The sequence below is a fragment of the Gasterosteus aculeatus genome, chromosome 16 (assembly GCF_964276395.1).
Source record: "Gasterosteus aculeatus chromosome 16, fGasAcu3.hap1.1, whole genome shotgun sequence".
In the NCBI taxonomy this organism is placed as follows: Eukaryota; Metazoa; Chordata; class Actinopteri; order Perciformes; family Gasterosteidae; genus Gasterosteus; species Gasterosteus aculeatus.
This window is the reverse complement of record NC_135704.1, coordinates 17,504,640-17,524,875: the sequence shown is the minus strand read 5'-3', so window position 1 is coordinate 17,524,875 and position 20,236 is coordinate 17,504,640. Positions and strand designations below refer to the sequence as shown.

Below are 20,236 nucleotides of genomic sequence, written 5' to 3'. Positions count from 1 at the left end.
CACACGGGAAAAACATTTAATTTCCAACCTTTTATACTGAAAAATAAAACAAATTGCCTGAAAGAGGAAAAAAAAACACAACTGTAACTTCAAACTTTTTTTTTTTAATTGTACAATTTATATAAAACAGAAGGTGGCTGACAAACAGCCCTCCGCATGTCGTACTGCATCAGGAACTGGAATGAGAATCAGTCCGGTGAAGTTCATTTCCTGTTAGAATAATAATAATAACACCGTGCGCCACCTTTTCAATCTTAACTGCAGCTAAAAAGGTCCTCAATTAAAAATAAGCTCATTAATTTTCAAACTTTTAGTCTGGAGAGAAACTTGAATACAAACTCTAGAATGGAGGAAGTCCTCAGCGATGAACGTCCGTTTTCATACAAAGCAAACATCGACATTATGTACAAGATTCGTTTCCATTTCATATCGGTACCTAAGACACACACACACACACACACACAACCTAAAGGAAAAAAATGTTCTATCATTTTTTCACTGTCCAAAGACCGAAGCTTATGAACCCCGAAGCAGAATATTAAACACACATCAGCGAGCTGTTGTGATGGTTTCCTTCATTATCAGGAACAAACACGCAGAATTCATCTGCTGGCAAAAAATAAGCCACGAAAAATGCACCATTTCCCCCATTTGAGTGACTTTAGCTGTTGCAGCTGCTTATTTTAGCTTTTTTTTTTTTTTTTTTAATGAAGCACAGTAATCTTTGGATTTGTGAGTTCGGTGCTTCACAAACGCTCAGGTTGATGGTTTCGGTCTTCGGGGGTTTGTTGACAACGAGAAAAATACAGATTGTCAGCAAGAAACATGAGGAGACATAGTGCACCAAATTAAGTAACGAAACTAAAACACCAGGCCTGCGTACCGAGTGCCCCCCTCATTGGACGAGACAGAACCCCCCTCATCAAAGACTCCGTTCACCCAAAAGGAGCTTTTGGTTTGTATTTGTCGGGTTCAGATTTCTGTCTCTATGATCAACGAGTAAAACACAAACCAGAAAAGAATCAAAGATACACAACAACCTCATCCTGAACACTGACCTGAGAACAGTTTGCTCTGCAGCTACTAAATTCTTTATCTGCATCATTGATTGGCCTGCAAATTAGTAAATTATATTTTTTATTTTTTGGCCAAAAGTGAAACCAACTAGAATTAGAATCCAAAACTAAAGATTCCTTACGAGAGGAATCGACATCAAGGCACGGGACACGGGACACGGGACACGGGACACGGGGGGGACACGGGACACGGGGGGGGGGGGGGCTAATAGATTAAGTGCCGGCAGTATTTGTACCTTCATGTAATTGATCTGGGGGGGGCGGGATCAGCGAGTCCACCCCCCCTCGCTCAGATGTCCTCGATCAATCATGTTATTTCTTATTCACAAGCATTTAATTGGAGATGCGTTTTAGGAAAAGTGGCGGCTTTTAAATATAAGACATTAAGACTTTTTTTAATAATTAATTTCCGCACATTAGAAAGCGCTCGCATCTCTTCCTGAATCTCTCCTCGTGCAAATGAGAGACGAGTGGATGTGATCCGGGGAGCAGAGACGCACCCAGTGCGTCTTATTCTACCTTCTGTGACGACTATTTGAACTACTGAACATCTTTGAACACCAAAATGTGCTTGTGTTGTTCTACTCAACAGTAAGTTCTAAGTACCGATCATCAGTACGTTCATTATTTCCATGTCGAAGACGAATGTTTGGTACAAAAACAACCCAAAGATCACGATCATCAAGTTAGAATAACATTGATTACTTGTGACCTTTGACATTTCCTCCAAACAGGTTAAAAAAAAAGAAAAAAGCTTCTTTCACAGGTGAGCTGCTACGCCATGCAGAGACTAAAGTACCGAACAAACTGGTGTGCGCTAACACGAGCATGCAGACCCGTACCAGAACTGGTCCGGACCGGATTCTTCGCCTTTGACTCATTGACTGATCCTTTCGCTCATCGTCTTCACTCTTCTGGGCTTCAAGCAAACGTGTTCCGGGCTTCTGGTGTCACTGCAGAAACGTCCACGCTGTGTCACCGCCGAGTCTCTGCCCGCCTCCCTCGAGGTGCACTGAAAGGACTGAAACACTGCGGCGGTCCTGGGGGGGTCGGGGGGGGGGGGGGGGTCACGTGTTTGGGCGCACGGCTCGAGGTAGGAGGAGGCCGGAGACGCGGCCCGGAGGGGTCAGAAGGTTTCCGAGTCCTCCGAGTCGTTCTCGGTGGTCCCCTCGCTGGAGGGTCCGGAGGGGTTCCTGGGGCCGCGTGGCCCCCGGGGGCCGGCGCCCGGGACTTTGGCCCCCTGGTGGGGCAGCTGCCTCAGCAAGGAGCCTGGGGAGGGAGCCCCGGAGCTGCAAGGGGAGCAGAAAGGCATCATGGTAGCCAGAATGAGAGCCAGACAGTCAGCCACCTCTCTGCTAGGAGCGCAAGCTAGAGCAGGCGTCAGACCTGAGAGAGAGAGACAGGGGGACAAAAGAGAGGGGGGGGTGGGGGGGGGGGGGAGACGTAGACATGGAGGACGCGAGGAAGGCGAAGCAGAAACAGGAGCAGAAAACAAAGGAGGGACGGAGCAGCATTTCATTAGTGTTCAGCCAGCTGACAAAGTACACACACACACACACACACTAGAAGGAGCAGAGTACACACACACACACACACACACACACAGACACACACTGGAAGGACACACAAACCACAGCTGACGCGCGTCGCTCCAAAGCGACTCAAACGTCCCATAAAAAGCAGAGAAGCAGCTTCTTCTGCAGCTGCAGTTTAAGTCGGGGTTCCCGCCGCCATCGTCTTACTTTCATGAGACTTATAGACATTCTGAAAATACGTCTCCGCTGAGGACACTTGAAGAGGACACCGTTCAAGACCGACCGCAGGGACCATTTTACTCCTGTGTGTCAGTGTCCCAGTGGGAACCCCCCCTTTAAAGACGCCTCCATCAGGACGCCTGCATGCAGCTCGGCCTATAAAGTGCCTCAGGGGAGATGAGGGGGGGTGCAGAGGGGGGGGGTCCCGTCCTACCGTTCTCGTCCACCGTCTGGACGCTGGCCCCTCGGGACAGCAGCTCCTGAACCGCCTTCTTCAGGCCGCTGCGCGCCGCCAGGTGGAGGGGCCTGGAAGAGGAGCCCAGGTTCAGTTCACAATGTGTGTCGCGCACAAAAGGAGCGAGGGGGGGGGGGGGGGGGGGGGGGGGCGGCGCGGCGCGTTTCGCATGTTCACTCACGTCTGCAGCGCTGCGTTCGTGGCGTTTATAAGCGCCGCGTCGGAGAGCTTCTCCAGGATCAACATCACGCAGTCCTCCTTCCCCTGGAGACACAAGTCAGACTCACGGTTCATTCACCGACTCACTAATTCGTTCACTCGATGACCAGAGATCTCGATGTGAGGGGCGACGCGCCGCACGAACGAAGCTGGAGCAGCTTACGTTGCTGCAGGCCAGGTGCAGGGCGGTGTTTCCGTCTCTGTCCGTCAGGCCGAGGTCGGCGCCGGTCAACAGCACCTCTGGGACAGAATCACAGCCGCAGGTTACAAATCAAGGACTCTGGACTCTGGAGAAGATACCGGGCGGACGCCGCGGCGCCGTCCGTACCCAGCGCTCCGGCTCGGCCCTTCTCGGACGCCATCATCAGCGCGCTGCGGCCCGATTGGTCCACGCAGTCGACAGCGGCGTCGTGGGACAGCAGCAGCTGGACGCAGTCGACGTGGCCGGAGAACGCCGCGGCGTGCAGCGGCGTCCTGCGGGGCGGAGGGAGGGAGGGGGGGCGGAGCTTAGGGTTAGGTACAGCACTTAGTGTGGTGCTCGTCACGTGCACAGGCCAGTGGCGCGGCCTCACCGGTCTTTGGCGTCTCTGCAGCCGGCGATGTCCGACCCCATCGCCTCCATCAGCAGCGCCGCACACGGCTCGTGGTCGTTGACCCTGAGAGGTCGAGGGATCAATGGGAGGAGTCAGGGAACTTTTTCAATGATGCTTAAGGTTAATTCATGTTAATTATAATTATCATCGACTTGGTAATCAAGCAAAAAATGGAAACATTTGATTGTGAGTGTTTTATATCCTGTGGATGAAATCGACAGGGAATAAAGACAATTTGCTCAAATGAAACAATAACATACAGAACATTACATGAAGCTCTAGTGCAGGGGTCTCAAACTCGCGGCCCTCGGGCCGATATTTTGTGGCCCCATCCTTAATATGAAAGTGTAATGTTAGTGCGGCCCGCAAGTTTTATACTGTAACCCCACTGTCAGCTGCTGTGTGGGACATGTTATGATGTTCTGGTTTCCTACTGTGTGCTTGTCCAGTGAACGTGGCATGCATGTGACTGACATGGGGGGCGGGTCGTGTGTGTCGGCCGAGGTGCAGAGAGCAGGAGGGTGAAATTCAGTTTCCTGCCCTCTTTCGCGCAGGTGATCATGTGACTAACCGTTAGCATCGCTCGTTTAATAAAGTTTTCCTTCACGACTCACACTAACAACACATGAAGCATCTGACATCACCGACGAGCGTCTCAGTCCATTACTACGCAGCTTCGATTCACGTAACTTCACGTTTGGCTATAAAGGAATTCCACGGTCACATGACCTTAGGTCTCCCCCGCTGAGTTAAAGGAGGACTAGTGTTGTAGTCTCATTCGGACCGATCCCCCAGGGTGGGGTTCAATGACTGCTTTTGAAAGTGAGTGTTAAGTTGTGTTATTGTCGACCATGCCGTTCGGACGCTAGTCTGGCCCGCGTTCGGTTGAAGTGGGCTGCATCTGGCCCGCAGCTGATTTGAGTTTGAGACCCCTGCTTTAGTGTGAATATTAAAACGACTCCATCTAAACCCTGTAAGAAAAGCATCATCTTAGAGAACGCAGGATGCGAGTGACGTACACGGCACAGTGCAGCGGAGTGAACGGGTTCCCGTCGATGCAGCGACACCCCTTCTGCTCCAGCAGGACCTCCACACAGCCCTCGTGCCCTGCACGCACGCACGCACACGCACACACACACACACACACACACACCTTTAGTAGGTGAAATAAATACATAATCACTCATTTACATCTCACATCAGGAGGAGAACCGACCGTAGTAGCAGGCCCAGTGCAGCGGCGTGTAGCCGCTGTGGTCTCTCAGCGGGGGGAGGGCCGGCGGCTCCGAGCAGGCGATGCTCAGCAGCTCGCACAGCCAGGAGGCGTGGCCTCGGGCGGCGGCCAGGTGGATGGCGGTCCGACCTCGAGAGTCGCCGAGCAGCACGGAGGCCTCCTGCTCCAGCAGGCACTGGATGCACTCCTCCTGGCCACACAGCAGCTACACGGAGCCCAGAGGGACACGCAGAGGGGCAGCGGCTTTAACACGTAACACGTATGTCCTGGTGTCTTTATTCACACGACGCTTCTTAAAGCAAAGCAAAGTTCTTTACATGGCTGAAGCTGAAAGCAGACGATTTAATTCTAAACTGTAATTCTTTTTGGAATAGTAATATCAAATAGTAATTCATTTCATAATGGAAATTTGACTGAATTCAGTTCATGTTGAGGATTATGTTGTTGGCGATTTTATTTTGAAAGGAAAACCTTCCCCGATGTGCACATGTGCATTGAGACGCTGCTAAAGCCTCTGATGGCTCGGGGGGGGCTACAGAAAGGGGGCGGGGGGGTGGGGTGGGGGCGGTGCTCACCCCGAGGTGCAGCGCGGTGAGGCCGTGGTGACTCGCCAGGTTCACGCTGGCGTCCCGCTCCAGCAGCAACGACACGGCGTCCACGTGACCTCCGGCCACCGCCAGCATCAGAGGGGTCCTGCAGGGGGAGGAGGGGAAGGGGGGGAAGGTGGGGGCACGGTAAGAATAATAAAAAAAAAACAAGGAAACACTTAAATGGGGGAGGAAATCACTGACTGTCCCTGAGAGTCGGCGGCGTCCACCAGGTCTGCACTGTCCGATTCATCCAGCAGGAGGCGCACACACGTGGTGTGACCGTTCATCACTGCAGGAAGACAGAGGGTGAGACAGGAAGACAGAGGGTGAGACAGAAATGCTTATTAATAGTCGGTTAGATGACGAGTCGGGTCTGACGGTGCCGCCGCGTCACCGATGCAGGAAGCAGGAAATAGCACATTAAGTGGTGTGATGAACAAATGCAAACGAATACGCTTAAAGAATCCTCAGGGATATTATGTGAATCAAAGATTTAACCCTCACTGTTTATATGCATACATTTGAATCTCCAATCACCACGCATATGTCATATAAACACATGCATGTGGGCAGTTTGAACAAAACATTAGAGTTGTACTTGCATGTGCATCTGCTGCTGCAAATCAGGGAGGTGTTGCATTTGAAGTCAGAAACAAAGGAGGAAGGCTGAAGGTTTCGCGAAGCTCCGTCCACATCATTTAAATCCAGATAAAAGGGAATGAACATAAAACGCGTATATTCGGATCCAACAGAGAGGAGAACTTGAACATTTTACTGCGGATTTGAGGTCAGTGAAACGCTCAGTGCCGTGACGCTGCTCCGGCTGAGGTTGGGGGTTCGGGTCCCGGAGCCGGTTGGACCTGAAGGTCTTGGGTGGAGGTCAGGAATGTGCAAACCGGCTCTACTTGTTTGGCTCCAAACAAGTAGAGCCATACTACTTAAAGCTGGAGGCGCGGCGTTCTTTGAATGGACCAGAGAGCCTCACGCATCTGGATCCAGATGTTGACGCGGCAGAGAGAGGCAGGAGGAGGGGAAGAAGAGGGGGGGGGGGAGGTGGAAACTGAACCCACCTGCCAGGTGGACCGCGTTGCGGCCGTACTGGGTGTCGGTGGAGCGCGGCGACGCCCCCTTGCCGAGGAGGGTGTGGACGCACTCGGCGTGGCCCCGCAGGGCGGCGAGCGCCAGCGGGGTCCTCCCCGCCTCGTCCCCCTGGTCCACCTCCCTCTCCCTCTGCAGCAGCACCTCCAGGGCCTGAGGGTGGCCGTGGTACGCCTGCAGAGACGCCGGTTCAGAGTCAGAGCCTGTTGCCATGACAACAGGTCTTTACAACCTTCTATGGGAGATCCATTTATTGACCTTTTTTAGGAAATATGGGATGAATCTTGTCAGAAATGAGGAATCAAAAGATTATTCTTATTTTAACTTCTTATCACTGTATCTCATTTTATCCTCTAATATGATTATTTAAATCATAGTTGGAGATTAAACGTCCAGTACAACTGTGTGCAGACAACATTTAACAATGAACAAAGTCTTCTTTTACAAAAACAAAAGAAGGAAAAAAAGAATTCGGTAAATATTTATTCCACGTTAACTAAATCAGTGAAAGAAGGTCCTTTGTCTTTTGTACAATGAGCCTACAGATGTTTTGGTCTTTGCTTAATTTAGTCTCCTTTTGTGTTTCCTGCAAAACATTTAAGAACTTTTACAAAGATGGTTCTACGGTGCATTGTCATTCTTTTATAAGTAGTATTGTTTTGGCACCTAAAGCAGCTGTATTGTATCAGTGGCCAAAGAGAACATCTGTCTGTGCAGGAGACTCACGGCGAGGTGCAGCGGGCTCCTCGCGTTGGGAGATTTGGGGTCGTCTTGGTGAACGTCGTCTCTGTCCAGCAGCTGGAGGTCACAGCGACAACGTTCACGTCAGGTTCACTTGCTGCGTTCAATTAAACTCAACTTATTAAACTGGCACTTTAAGCGCATGAGACGAGCGGAATGTCACGCAGAGGAAACACGATCGGCCTGCAGATGGAGAAAACGCCTTGAGCCGCCGCATAACCATTTCCTCCCTGTGTGTGTGTGTGTGTGTGTGTGTGCGCGTTTACCAGCTCCAGACAGTGGCGGTGTCCGTAGGCGGCGGCGTAGTGCACGGGGCTGTAGCCCTGTTTGTCCTTCAGAGAGGCCGTGGCTCCGCTCTGAAGCAGGAACTCCAAACATCTGGAACACAGAACATCCGCAGTTGTCATTCCAGACGCCAGCGTGGGGAACACGGGACATCATATTTAATAATTTAAATGTTTAATTTTAAACAAATCATCTTTTTCCCTTTTTGTGAGTTTTGAACTTTAAACGTGTTCTATATTTCTCTTTGGACTTACAGCGCCGCTTCCTTCTCCCTCTCCGCCTGGAAGCCTTCGCTCTCCGGCTCCAGAGCCACGCGGCGCCTGCAGAGGGGGGGGGGGAGACACACGGGTGAGATAAAAGAGGACACAGCAGCCCTCAGGCGACTCTTCTAATGTGCTGCCGGGCTGCAGGTAAGGACGCCGCCTCACCGCCGTGGTTACCGTGGAAACGGAAAAGGCGGTAAACGGCGGGCGGGCGGTGGCGCCAGGAGGCTCCAGAGCCTCCACCTCCCCTCCTGGCCGGCGACAAACAAATTCTTCCCCCGGGACCAGTAAACAAAAGAGCCGTCTCCCGGCAACCGGCCTCACCTGCGGTCCAGGTCGGAGGCGGCGGCGTAGTGCAGGGCGGAGCGCCCCCACTGGTCCGTGGCGTTGACGGCGGTGCCGCAGGCGACCAGAGTCTCCAGACAGGGGTAGAGACGGCTGGCGGCGGCGTAGTGCAGGGGGGTTCTGGGAAATAAGAAACATTTACGCGTTCAGACTCGGGGATGTTTTTTCATACCAATTATAATGAATAAAGTCAGGATGAAGAAAGAGACAAACTGGTTCAAAAACAATAGATTTACTCCCATTTCCCAGTTTATTTCAATCTGTATGTTTTATAACTCAAATAATTATCTAATTGACAAAAAGGTAATGATGCAGAATTTGTAACCTAGCAACCTGACTAAGAATTATTTGTATTATTGATTAATTCTGCCACAGAAGCTTCAATCGGCCGCCGATATTTGGAGACAAACCCGAGAAAACAAACTTTTGTCATTGAGTTGTCCAGCAGAAACAGAGGGACGTCCTCCAATTTGTCTCCACAAGGTTGGAATTATCAACTGGAACCGAAGGGCCAAAACAAAGACGCCGTGGACACGGTGTCTCTAAGCAAATATTAATTACGTTGTCCGAAGGTGTTGACGCGGTGTAACAAAAGATCAATTGTGGTGCCAGAGAGGTGAAAGGGGGTCGGTCTCATATCAATTATTAGGATGGGAACCAACACGCTGAAAAGACCGAACACACACACAAGAAAGGACTTCACCCGACACAGACAAACAGTCATTTTCATTATGAATAAATCTGTCACACTGAATAAAATTGAAGTCCCTAAACAAACACATAATACATTATTCATCAAACTATATAATGTGTTTGTGTGGAGCTGTAACAACAGATGTTGGTGTATGTTGACGTGTGATATTTGAGATGTCTTTATATTATATGTGTTGTGTAAACTCACATTTAAATCACAGTAGCTCATGAACGTTGTATTAAATGCTTCCATGAGCTAAAGTTTGGACTCTCACCTGCCGCACTTGTCCCTCCGGTTGTGGTCTCCTCCACTGCTCAGCAGCAGCTTCACACACTCCACGTTCCTGCAGAGATGGAAGGTGTGTGTGTGTGTGTGTGTGTGTGTGGGGGGGGGGCAATCAGTTAAACGTGTGCAGAGAAATAGATTCATTGCTTTGCTTCTCTTTGATCAACGGGAGGATTCCGATGTCACCGTGGTGGTATTTGCAGAGGGAATGTGGCAACTTCACTAAGAAGAAGTCAGTTGAAGTTTCAGTTCAGTTTCATCGGTTCAAAATGACGGTCAAGCTTCCTTCTCGCCTTATTTGAGCGTGTTCAGTGTTTATGTGAAACCTCCTCCAATCAAATGACTCGTTCCCAGAGACTCATTTAGCAGAACTTCTACCTTCAGCTTTTATTTGACATTCATGATCTGCAGTGCACCTCTGAACCACGTGATTATTCCTATTGTGCTGCTAATCTAATCTAAGGCGAGTGTATATTCTGCTTGTTTGCATTGAATGACACAAAGCTGTGATTCATCAAACACGTATTGTCCACTTTACCTCCTCGGGATATTAAAGGCTATGAGATGGCGCGCTCATTTGTGCTCACATTTGCGCTTCTGATTATTTGAATAAACGCCGTGTCTCACCCTCCGGCGGCGGCGGCGTGCAGGCAGGTCCTGCCCATGCTGTCCGGAGTGTCTATCTGGAAGCCTGCACAGAGGGGGAGGGGGGAGAAGGACAGGTGTGAGGGGAGGAGGAGGAGGAGGAGGGCGTGATGCAAATACCCGCGGGCGACATGTGACACAGACGGGGGGGGGAGGGGGAGGAGCTGGGGACCAGGTGGCGTTTTTGTTCCTCCCAGGCTGATAATCGCTTCCACGTGGTCGACGCGCTGAATCATGACGACAGGCGGGGAAACAGTCCGCGGGTCTCGCGTACTTTGCAGACGGGCGCTTGGTTGTCTGCAAACGTCCCTCCAAGACCACAAGTTCCAGACTGCAACGCGATTCGCCCGTCAGCATCCTCCTTCTGCTCGGGTTCCTGCGGCTTCTGGCTCCCGGGTTCTGCAGCGTTTGAAACCTTTGCATTGATGGAAACCGCTTGAACCAGACCGCCGCGGCGCCGCGGAAACGTTTCCTCTCGGGCAGAGAAACGATTTCCCCGGCAAGAAGCGACGAGTACAAACAAGATACCAACCGCCGGTGTTACCAGAGAGGCCGCGTCTTGTTCCTGCAGCATCGTGACTTGAATTTATCCGGCGGGGAGTGAGATTGCTTCAGGGAGGAATTCGCCACTGGGAGCCAGAAAAACAACCCGGGGGACAAACGACGCTCCGAGGCCGAAGAATGACGTGAGACTAAAATGTCTCTGATTTGCACGTAGCGATTTTTAACTGTGATATTTAAGATAAAAGTTATGGCTTTAGAATAGCGACAAACAGGTTTGGCCGGTGAGGTTCGTCTACTCGGCGCCGGCTCACCTGAGGACAGCAGCTTCCTGCAGCAGTCGGCGTGAGCGTTCAGGGCCGCCAGGTGGAGGGGGAACATGTCGTGGACTCCTCGCCTTCGGGGGGGAGACGCAAAAACAAGGGTTCTGTTTGAGCGGAGACCGTCGCCGCGCCGCAAAACTCTGAAAAGGTGTCGGGCGGGCGGGCGGGCGGACGCACCTGGTGCAGTCGGCTCCGCTGGTGATGAGCGTGTTGATGAGGAGCTCGTGGCCGTAGCGGGCGGCGATGTGGAGGGGCGTGTTCCCGTCCTTGTCCACACTGTCGATCTCGCCGCCTGGAAGCAAGCGTTTGATTGGTTCACGTTTTGTTCACAGGTGGACTGAGCAGCATTCGGGGGAGGGGGGGGGAGTGGGGGGGGAGGGGCACGAGGACGCCTCACCGTTCTGGATGAGCGTCTGCGAGCGCGTGAAGCGCCCGTGCACCGCCGTCATGTGGAGAGGACTCTTCCCGTCGCGACTCTGGAGAAACAATGAAATAATCCCCCTCGGAAAGTTCCGTGACAGAAACTCGGCCACCGCTTCGCCCCGATGTGTCTCGCCGCGTGCGTTCGTACCTGCGCGTTGACGTCCGCCCCGTTGTTCACCAGGAACTCCAGGCAGAGCGCTCCGTGCGTGGAGGCGGCGGCGAAGTGCAGCGGCGTGAAGCCCTTGTTGTTGGCCTGCCCGACGTTGGCGCCGTAGTCGATCAGCTCGCTGACGACGGCGTCCTGGCCGTTGTAGCAGGCCACGTGGAGCGCCGTGTTCCCGAACGCGTTGCACTCGTCGATCTGTTGCCAGGGTGACAGACGACGACAAAAAAGGCGAGACCTGCTGTTACGGCCGAGAAAAGACGCGCGCGTGTGTGTGTGTGTGTGTGTCCACCTGTCCTATCCATCTTTGCGAGGACTCTGGGACAAAGTTTAGGTGTCGACGAAGGTCCTCGCAAGCTTGGTGTGTGTGTGTGTGTGTGTGTGTGTGTGTGTGTGTGTGTGTGTGTGTGTGCGCGCGCTGACCTCCACCGTCAGGTTCAGCAGGTGTTTGACCACGGCGATCTTCCCGCTGGAGGACGCCGCGTGGAGGGGAGTGTACCCCCGCTTGTCCTTGCAGCTGACCTCGGCGCCCTGGCTCACCAACAGACACGCCACGTCCAAATGACCTGCAGGGGGCGCAGCGGGAACAACGGAACCCCGCGTTTCCTTTTTATTTAGAAGGCCCGAAAAGACGCGTGTGTGACGCGCGGTCGACAAACTCGTCTCTTACCCATGAAAGCCGCCCAGTGCAGCGCGCGGCCGTCTTTCTTATCGAAGGCGTTGATGTTGGCCCCTTTAGCGAGGAGGAGGTTCACCATCTGCAAACGGCGGGCGAGACACGTTTATATGCGCGTGAGTGACGTGTCTTTTACATAAATACAGCAACGCAAACGCCATCGCCGAGCCCGGATGTTGCGTAACGGAAGAAGCCGCTCATTCAGGTTCGGCTTTGGGAGAATCTGCCGCCTCTCATTGTTCGTTTTAGATTCGGCATAATGGCGAATGTGAGGAAAAAAGGGAGCGTTTCAGAACGCTCAACCCACTCAACGGCCCCGATGACGCAGCTGCAGCCGCCCACCTGTTCCCTTCAACCCCCCCCCCGCCGCGCCGAAAATAGCACAAAGGGCCCCGGCCGCGTCGCAGCCCGTTTGATGGGGAGGGGGGAGGAGGGCGGCTCGTTCTGAGAGGTCGGCGGTACCTCGGTGTGGCCGTTGAGGGCGGCGTGGTGCAGGGCGGTGCGTCCGCCGCGGTCCGACACGTTGACGCTGCTCAGCAGCGGGATGATGACCTCGGCGCAGCGCAGCGCGTTGTTGGCCGCGGCGACGTGCAGCGGCGTCTGCCAGTTCTTGTCCCGCGCGTTCACGTCGGCCGAGTGGCGGATCAGAACCCGCACGGCGTCCTGGGGGCGGGCGAGAAGAGGAGAGGAGGTCCGATGAGTCGTGGAGCAGTTTGTGGTACTTTGATGAGTTTGCGCAGCTTCTATTCTGCAAACACTCAATAGAGAAAACTGACGTAAATCCTACAAATCTTATAAATTAGGATATAATATATATATATATATATATATATATATATATATATGTGTATATTTGAGGAAAAAACGCACCTTACGGTACGTCTTATTAAAACAAATTCAAGAGGGTACTGACTTCATATTTCCCTACAAAGCAAAGTCACTCGTAAAAGAAATCCTCGGCACGCCTCTAACATTCCTGCTGCAGTGATTCCAGCCACGTCGAACGACTTGTTCGGGCCCCGGGGGCGATTAACTGCTCCGCAGCCGCATTCCTGGCGCGTGCTGAGGCCGCGTCGGCCCGACGTGTGCGAGCACTTTTTACCTCGCAGCTCGTCTCCCTGACACCTGTTTTCACACGGCGAGTCATTCTCGCTGCACTGCTGCTGTTTGAGGAAGAAAAGTGTGTGTGTGTGTGTGTGTGTGTGTGTGCGTGTGTGGTCACCTCGCTCCGGGAGGCCACGGCGCGATGGAGGGGGGTGAGCCACATGTTGTCTTTGGCGTTGACCCGCGCCCCTGCAGGAGAAGTTTATTAACAAGCGGCCGTCACTTCGTGCACGTTAGCGGCCGACAGGAGTCACATCTACTAACAATTAGGAGCTTTTTAAACGTGGACATCACAGTGGAGCGAGTGAAGAGGTCATTGCTGACACATTAGGAGGCCTGTGGAGAAATGCTCCAATGGTTAAAACACTTATAAGACTGGATGACATGTTGTTTAATATGTGTAATAATATTACAGAGCCGAGATCTTCCTCACTGTCAGTGTTTTGCTTAATTTTGTAAAAATAAGGAAATGAGTTTATTGAAATCTTAAGTGAAGAGATAAAACGGCATCTGTGTCTCACCAGAGAGGATGAGGAGCTCCGTGATCTCGGCGTCGCCCAGGAAGGCGGCTGCGTGCAGCGGCGTGCGCTTCTCTGCATCCTGCCGGGGGGAAGGGGCGGTTGGTACTTTCATCATTTCTCATTTATTGCCGTTTTGCGGGGGAGGGATGGGTGGGGGGGGTGGAACATGATAAAAACAGACAGAGGGTGGTGCACTCCGCGGTTTGACTGTGCCCTTCTGCACGTTAGCACATTTTTTTTTATAGTAGCGGTTATATGATCGGCCAGCAAAGAGACACATTTAGATTTCACAATAAGAGCTCCAGCTCTTATTGTGAAATCTAAAGAACAGCAGGAGGCAGGTCAGGCCGCTGTGCAGCGCCGCTCGCTCTCTCCCACATCAATCACAAGCAGATAACAGCAGCTAAAGACGAACTACTGAAGGGTGACACGTCAGTAAACAGCAGCGAGACAGACGAGGGGCCGTCGGGTGTCTAAGCGGCCTTTGTCCCCCCTCGGCCCGCCGCCCGCCGCCCCCGCGTCCACGTGACTTGGCCCGAGTGCGTCCCGGCACCAGACGCAGGAGACCAAACGCATCCCGTGCTGCCCGGCAAACAGGCACGTGGGATGCACTCTGTGTCTGTGTGTTGTCGACGAATGCGCAATCTGAACTTCGGCTTCGCTGACTCTTAACCTGCAGGCCGTCGCCCCCCCCACTCGGGGGACGGCTGCTACAGGAAGTGGGGCCTGAAGACTTTGCTGAAGTCCGTGCGTGTGCGTCTGTGCGTGTGTGTGCGTGCGTGTCCTTACCAGAGCGTTGATGTCTTCGGACTTGTATATGAGCATTCGAATCTCTTCGGGGTCTCCGCTGAAGATCGCCTGGATGAGCGGAGGCTGAGGGGACAGAAGGTTCAACACATGACCAGAGGAGCGTGGACACCACGGGCACGGTCCTTCCCACGGTGTATCACTGAGCGTGTGCGTGTGCGTGTGCGTGTGGGGGAGCAGCTGCTTGACTTTAAGCTGCAGTGTTTACAAAATCCGGAGCTGCTTCTAGACTGCGGCCCACTAGGAGCTGCACACAAAAACCTTCTTTCATCCCAACTCTTCCCCTTCACAGTTACTCCCTCCTTATTTTAAGATCGGCCCGGAATGCCAGCAGAGGATCCGTCGCCGTGGGAGACACTTAAAAAGTGGACATGTCTGCGGCGGACAAAGGGCGGTTGTGAAGGTCGCGTCTGTGAAGCCCTTATTTTCTCGGGCAGATCACAGATAGGAGGTAAACACACACAGATACCAGCGTGCTGCTGGTTTTACAGGAACACAGGAGATAAAACAGTGCAACACGAGGGAGACAACCGCATGACGCGTCTACTCAAATACTGCACTCAGCCTTGGGACAAATGAGGTATTTGTACTTGTAAACCCTTTCTCTGCATGCACTGCATTGGTCAAATGAAACCAGAATAAATAAAGATTTCACCACTGATGTGCGGAGGGATAATTGAATGGATACATTTAAAAATCACGCATACCTGTTAAGATTACTATTCTGTTAGGTATTTATAAGTATACATGTGGAGTAGTCGTCATAAAATGATGTTTGTGTGTTTAGCTTAATCCTCTGATATAGAAGTAATAAATGTGCAATTAAAATAACAAGGCAAAAGTGGCAGCATTGTTATATGATTCATAGCAGCAGGCGGTGCATTTAGAATATGAAGAATGTACAGTATGTTTAACAACATGAGTGAGTTGCAATCATTGGTGTGTGTTAATATGAACATAGTACAGTGTGCAATAAACGGCGTTGTGCAGTATAGTGTGATATAGTACGCGATGTGAAAAGTGGAATATAGCAAAAACAACTTGATGCAAATCAACGATTACCAAGAGGTGCTACGGAGGAGTCCGCTCTAAAAAGAGATCGGCCTCGCTTCACTTCCTGCGCGCCTCCTGCCTCACTTCCTGTTGCACAGCGATCCTTCTCAGAAACCAGAGAGAGGAACCGCAGCGAGGCGTTCCACTTCTGCTTTCAGAGAACACACAGAGCGAGTACGCGGCCGTGGACGAGGTGATGCCACTTCCTCGTCCCCCCGACCCCCCGACCCCCCCACACACACACACACCAGCGCACATCACCCATCACCCGGGCAACCGTTAGGGAATAATTAATAGCTGTTTATATTTATATCCACTTGAGGCTTCCCTTTCTACTCCTTCCTTTACAGCCACTTTTACTGCTTACTTCCCGTTCATCTTCTTCTCCCGTCTAAGAGTCCAATCGTGTGTTGGTGCGACGCTGCTCGCCATGACCGCCACCACACACCTGAACGTGGAAGGCCGTGAAGGAGCGATCCAGGTCCAACCCTCCGGCCGGAGTCTCTTTACAGATGAGCATGAGCTTGGCCGCATATGGCCTCATGGGCTGGACGCACACTGGCGCCCGTGAGCACTAATCGGGCCCCAGCTGGCGACGGTCCCCCCTCCCTAGTCGCAGTGCTGCGTCTGCGATCGCCATGGTGACCCGGGGAGGCGGGCCGGAGATTTAGGGAGAGCGAGCATGAATGAATTTCCTCATACGCATACCAGCACCGAACGAATCCACGGAGGGAGGCGAGGGGGCGGGGGGGGGGGTCCCAAGGCCAATATATATTTTAGAATAATAAGGAGCTGATACACGGGGCGCTATTTGTTTTGGCGTGAACAGTTGCCGACGGCCGATGGAAGACTCGACGGAAATATGCTCGTGGTCGGATCATTTACGAGGCGAGCAGTTGGCTTAATAATTAATAACACGACAGTAATTTGTCGTGAAAGCTTAATTACTAGTCTTCATGTGGAAAACTATCTGCGTATCCGTCCGTTCCAGCACTGACGCACTGATTCATTAGCGCGACGTTGAAGTTAACGTAGTAAAGTACTCGATGAGGATCTCAAAATGACAGTAAAGCGCTACAGTAAATGTACTTTCCTCCAGATTGACCCTTGACCTCTGCACAACACGTCAAACCAGCTGAGCATGAATGCATTCCCCCCCCCCCCCCTTAAAGAGATTTCAGGACATGAAGAAACGACAGAAACAATCTGCCTCGCTCATCGAGTTATCGTCGTCGTCATCGGCATGTCGTCTGAAAACAGGAAGTGCCACAGTTCTGAGTTACATAACCAAGATACGGGCCTTCCCTTCCTCGGGGCCGACCACAGATCTGATGAGTTTCTACCCGCACGTTTTAGGCTCTTTAGATGCCAGAACAAGAACTGCACTTCAGTGCAATCAGGAGGTCCTTGTACTCTTTACACTTTATACTCGTACTACAGCTCAGAGGAAAATCCTCCACTTTCTACCACACCGCATCTGACTGCTTTGGTTCCTTAATTTGAGTCGCAGTTGTTTTATCCCCCTCCTTTTCCAATGGAAGCTAAGTATCTCCAGATGTGTTGATGTTGAATGTTTGTGATAAAATAAAAGGTGAAGCGTTTCCTTCGTTGCGTTGAGAAAAAAAACGGACTTCTACTGCTAACAAACTTTGTAAAACTCATCGTCACAGAGCTGGAAACAGGCGGGTTTATTTGAGACGAGCTATAAACTCACGATCATACAAAAGGTGACGCGTGGATGTGGATTAAAGTAACCAGTGCAAATCCAACGTACACTTTACCGCAGCAGTGAAATTAATATAGAAACATCAGCTATGATGACGATTGATGGTTTTAAATGCAGCGCATGTACTAGTACACCATTGTTACAGTGGAACATGTACTTTTACTTAGGAAGAGTACTTCTTCACTAAACCTAAACGTCATGATACGGCCTGATATTTCCTGACAACTCATTGAAAGAAATATACTAATTATTGGAGATTTGAGTGATTAGAGAAACTTAATCTCACTCGACAACAAACGAGATTGACGCTCAAATCTCACTTCAAACAATCTGCCGACGAGCATCACGTGACGAGAACTAAATAGACCCCGAGGCGAGATTCTGCTTGTCATTAAATGTGATAAGAAGTAGCTTTTTGTCATCATTTAGAGGTTCTGTCAAACGCAACCCCCCTTTTTTGTTGTTGTTGATGCGAATGTGCTTTTAAGCAGTGACATAAAACCCGCGAGGCTTTGCGGAAGGAGACAGAGCAGGAAGTGCGAGTGAAGCGGCTGTTTAACGGAACACCGACGAATACAGAGAAACACGCGGACATTTGGACTGACGTGCCGTCCGCGCGTGTCGCTTCCTCTCGTTTCACGAGTGACATTAAAACACAAAAATAGTGTTGTTTTTGTGCCGCGGCGGACAGCGGAGGGCTGGACGCGTTGGCCGCGGTGCTAAGCTAACACGGCTAGCGGGGTCTACCTGCTCGGCCAGCTTGAGGACAGCCATCTCTTCTGGGTCCGCGCCGGCTCGTTCATCCACTGCCGCCGACCCCGCGGCACCATGCGCCGGGACTCCCCTCCTCTCCCTCTGTCTCTCTCTCCCTGGCTCCCCTGCGGGAGGAGGGGACGGGCGGGCGGGGGGCTCGTCGCGGACACCCAGGCGGGTGATGGTGACGAAGGCCGGGGGTTGCTGGGAGGGGGTGGGGGGGGGGGGGGCGGCGTGCACAGGGGGCCAGCTGACCCGCTCCGACTCACGCTATCTGGGGCGAACGCCGCCGAGCCGAGGCGGCGTCTTGGAGGCGGAGGAGCGGGGAAGCAGGGACGGCTTGACCCAAAATAATCCACATGTATGGCCCCGCTGCTGCTGCTGCTGCAGCTGCTGCTGCTGCTGGTGGTGCTGGTGGTTGGGCTGCACGGTGCTTCCCCCGATGGACCGGTCTGCAGAGACGCACGCAAGCCTCCCGGAGAGGCGGCCAGGCAGAACTCGGCTGAGGCGGAGGTCCGTGTCGCGCACACAGGAAGTTGGAGCTCGTCTCTCCTCCTCCTCCTCCTCCTCCTCCTCTCAGATGCAGAAGTGGAGGAGCAGCTTCCTCAGCATCAACAGCAACCGGCGCCTCCTCGCTGCTGCCCTCCTCTGGACACGGAGGGAACGACACCCCGGAGTCACGCGCATGAACACTGATGTCTTGTTAGAGGGATTGTGTATGCATGACTGTTTGTGTGTATGTGTATGTATGTACATGTATGTATGTGTGTGTCTATGTGTGTATGCATGCATGTATGTATGTGTGTATGTGTATGTATGTATATGTGTATGTATATTTAGTCGAGACGCAAGGGGCTTCGTGCACTGATCAATTTCCTTCCATGTCATGTTTTTATCTAGTGGAGAGAACACATAAAAATACCCTTTTTTTTTTTTCTAAAGATTTCTCATTTCTATTCTAATCACATATTTAATAAGCGAATGCCTCCTTGGCACGATTATTATATTATTTCCTGAACAAATGAAGCCACATGACATCACATTATTTTAACAAAACCTTCAACCCTTCTTATGAAATGATTGTGATTGACATCAGACATTGAAATACATTTAAAGTGGCTTCAATGTGCACAATGTTTCACTGAGGAAACATTTCTAATCAGTCTTCTCCCCCCTGGGGGCTGGTTACCTCCCAACACGCACGCCCGCATGCATTTTTTAGGTGTTCATGCATTCCAGGGGAAGGACACCAAAGAGGCTCCTTATTGTGTCTAAAAGATAAAAACATCCAAACCTTCCAGTTCCTTTAATCCTCACAAATATCTCAACTACTGTGTTGCTCTGTAAATGAGTCGCATGAGACACATTCATGATCCCCAGAGGATGCGTTCTTTTAAAATACCTGCAAAACTAATGACGCTCCCTTTGTTTTAAAGTGCTGATGCAGCGATGAAACCACGCTGAACAGTTTAGACGTGACTTAAGCGCTGTAACTGAACACATTACCACGCTATCGTTAGCGCTTAGCTCGGCCGGCACAGGGCCACAATCGAAGGCCGCAGGAACACGTGACCTCACATGCACTGCTGCTCAACCCAATGTGACTAATCCTGAGCTGTGAATAGGTTATAAAGACACAAGCTTGTGATTATCAAACACACACTATAAACAGATATTTGCAGTTGTTTTCTAGGGATATCCCTCTCCTGCTGCCTCTCTCTCTCTCTCACACTTCCTCCTCCGATTAGCCGACCCAGATTGTGCCGGTGGAATCTGGGTCAGCGCACACGGAGCTGCTCTGCAGCAGTGCTGAGTGAATGGGTGTGAGGGGGGGGGGGGCGGTTTTCCTTCCATTGTGAGTCTGCGAGCGTTCATGCATGTTTGTTTTTTAGTTCCGAGTGAGTTCCCGATTTCTCCCTCAGCCGCGTGATGGAGGGGCGACGGCGCAATGATGGTAATTCCCCTTTAATGTGAAATGCTTTGTGGGTTTTTTACCCTACGTTCAGGAGGAAAGAGGAAACCGTTGCAGAGATGAATACAACAGACAGTAGTTCAATACTGAACGAGTACACTTCAATCCATGAATAAATAAGAACTAATTACACGTAAGAACGGTTTTAAAGGTACTT

The 20,236-nt window shown here is 51.7% G+C and overlaps 1 protein-coding gene across 2 annotated transcripts; it reads right to left on the bottom strand.

The window, feature by feature from the left end:
* Window positions 1-84: 84 nt before the first annotated feature.
* Window positions 85-18,889, bottom strand: ankrd44 (ankyrin repeat domain 44). 2 transcript variants are annotated; one of them, XM_078090543.1, is made up of 28 exons: window positions 18,102-18,889; window positions 14,558-14,641; window positions 13,769-13,847; window positions 13,366-13,436; window positions 12,606-12,806; window positions 12,138-12,225; window positions 11,891-12,033; window positions 11,453-11,665; window positions 11,279-11,357; window positions 11,059-11,173; window positions 10,873-10,955; window positions 10,040-10,103; window positions 9,402-9,470; window positions 8,413-8,553; window positions 8,080-8,145; window positions 7,807-7,918; window positions 7,526-7,597; window positions 6,772-6,973; window positions 5,903-5,990; window positions 5,687-5,804; window positions 5,094-5,316; window positions 4,897-4,984; window positions 3,857-3,940; window positions 3,613-3,758; window positions 3,448-3,524; window positions 3,247-3,329; window positions 3,045-3,136; window positions 85-2,462 (listed from the first exon to the last, which is right to left on the bottom strand). In XM_078090543.1, the coding sequence occupies exons 1-28, from the start codon at window positions 18,126-18,128 to the stop codon at window positions 2,203-2,205; spliced, it is 3,168 nt and encodes a 1,055-aa protein (XP_077946669.1). In that variant the 5' UTR covers window positions 18,129-18,889; the 3' UTR covers window positions 85-2,202. The 2 variants fall into 2 exon arrangements, with proteins under 2 accessions (XP_077946669.1, XP_077946670.1); XM_078090544.1 differs by having other exon boundaries at window positions 85-2,365.
* Between the last annotated feature and the right edge of the window lie 1,347 nt (window positions 18,890-20,236).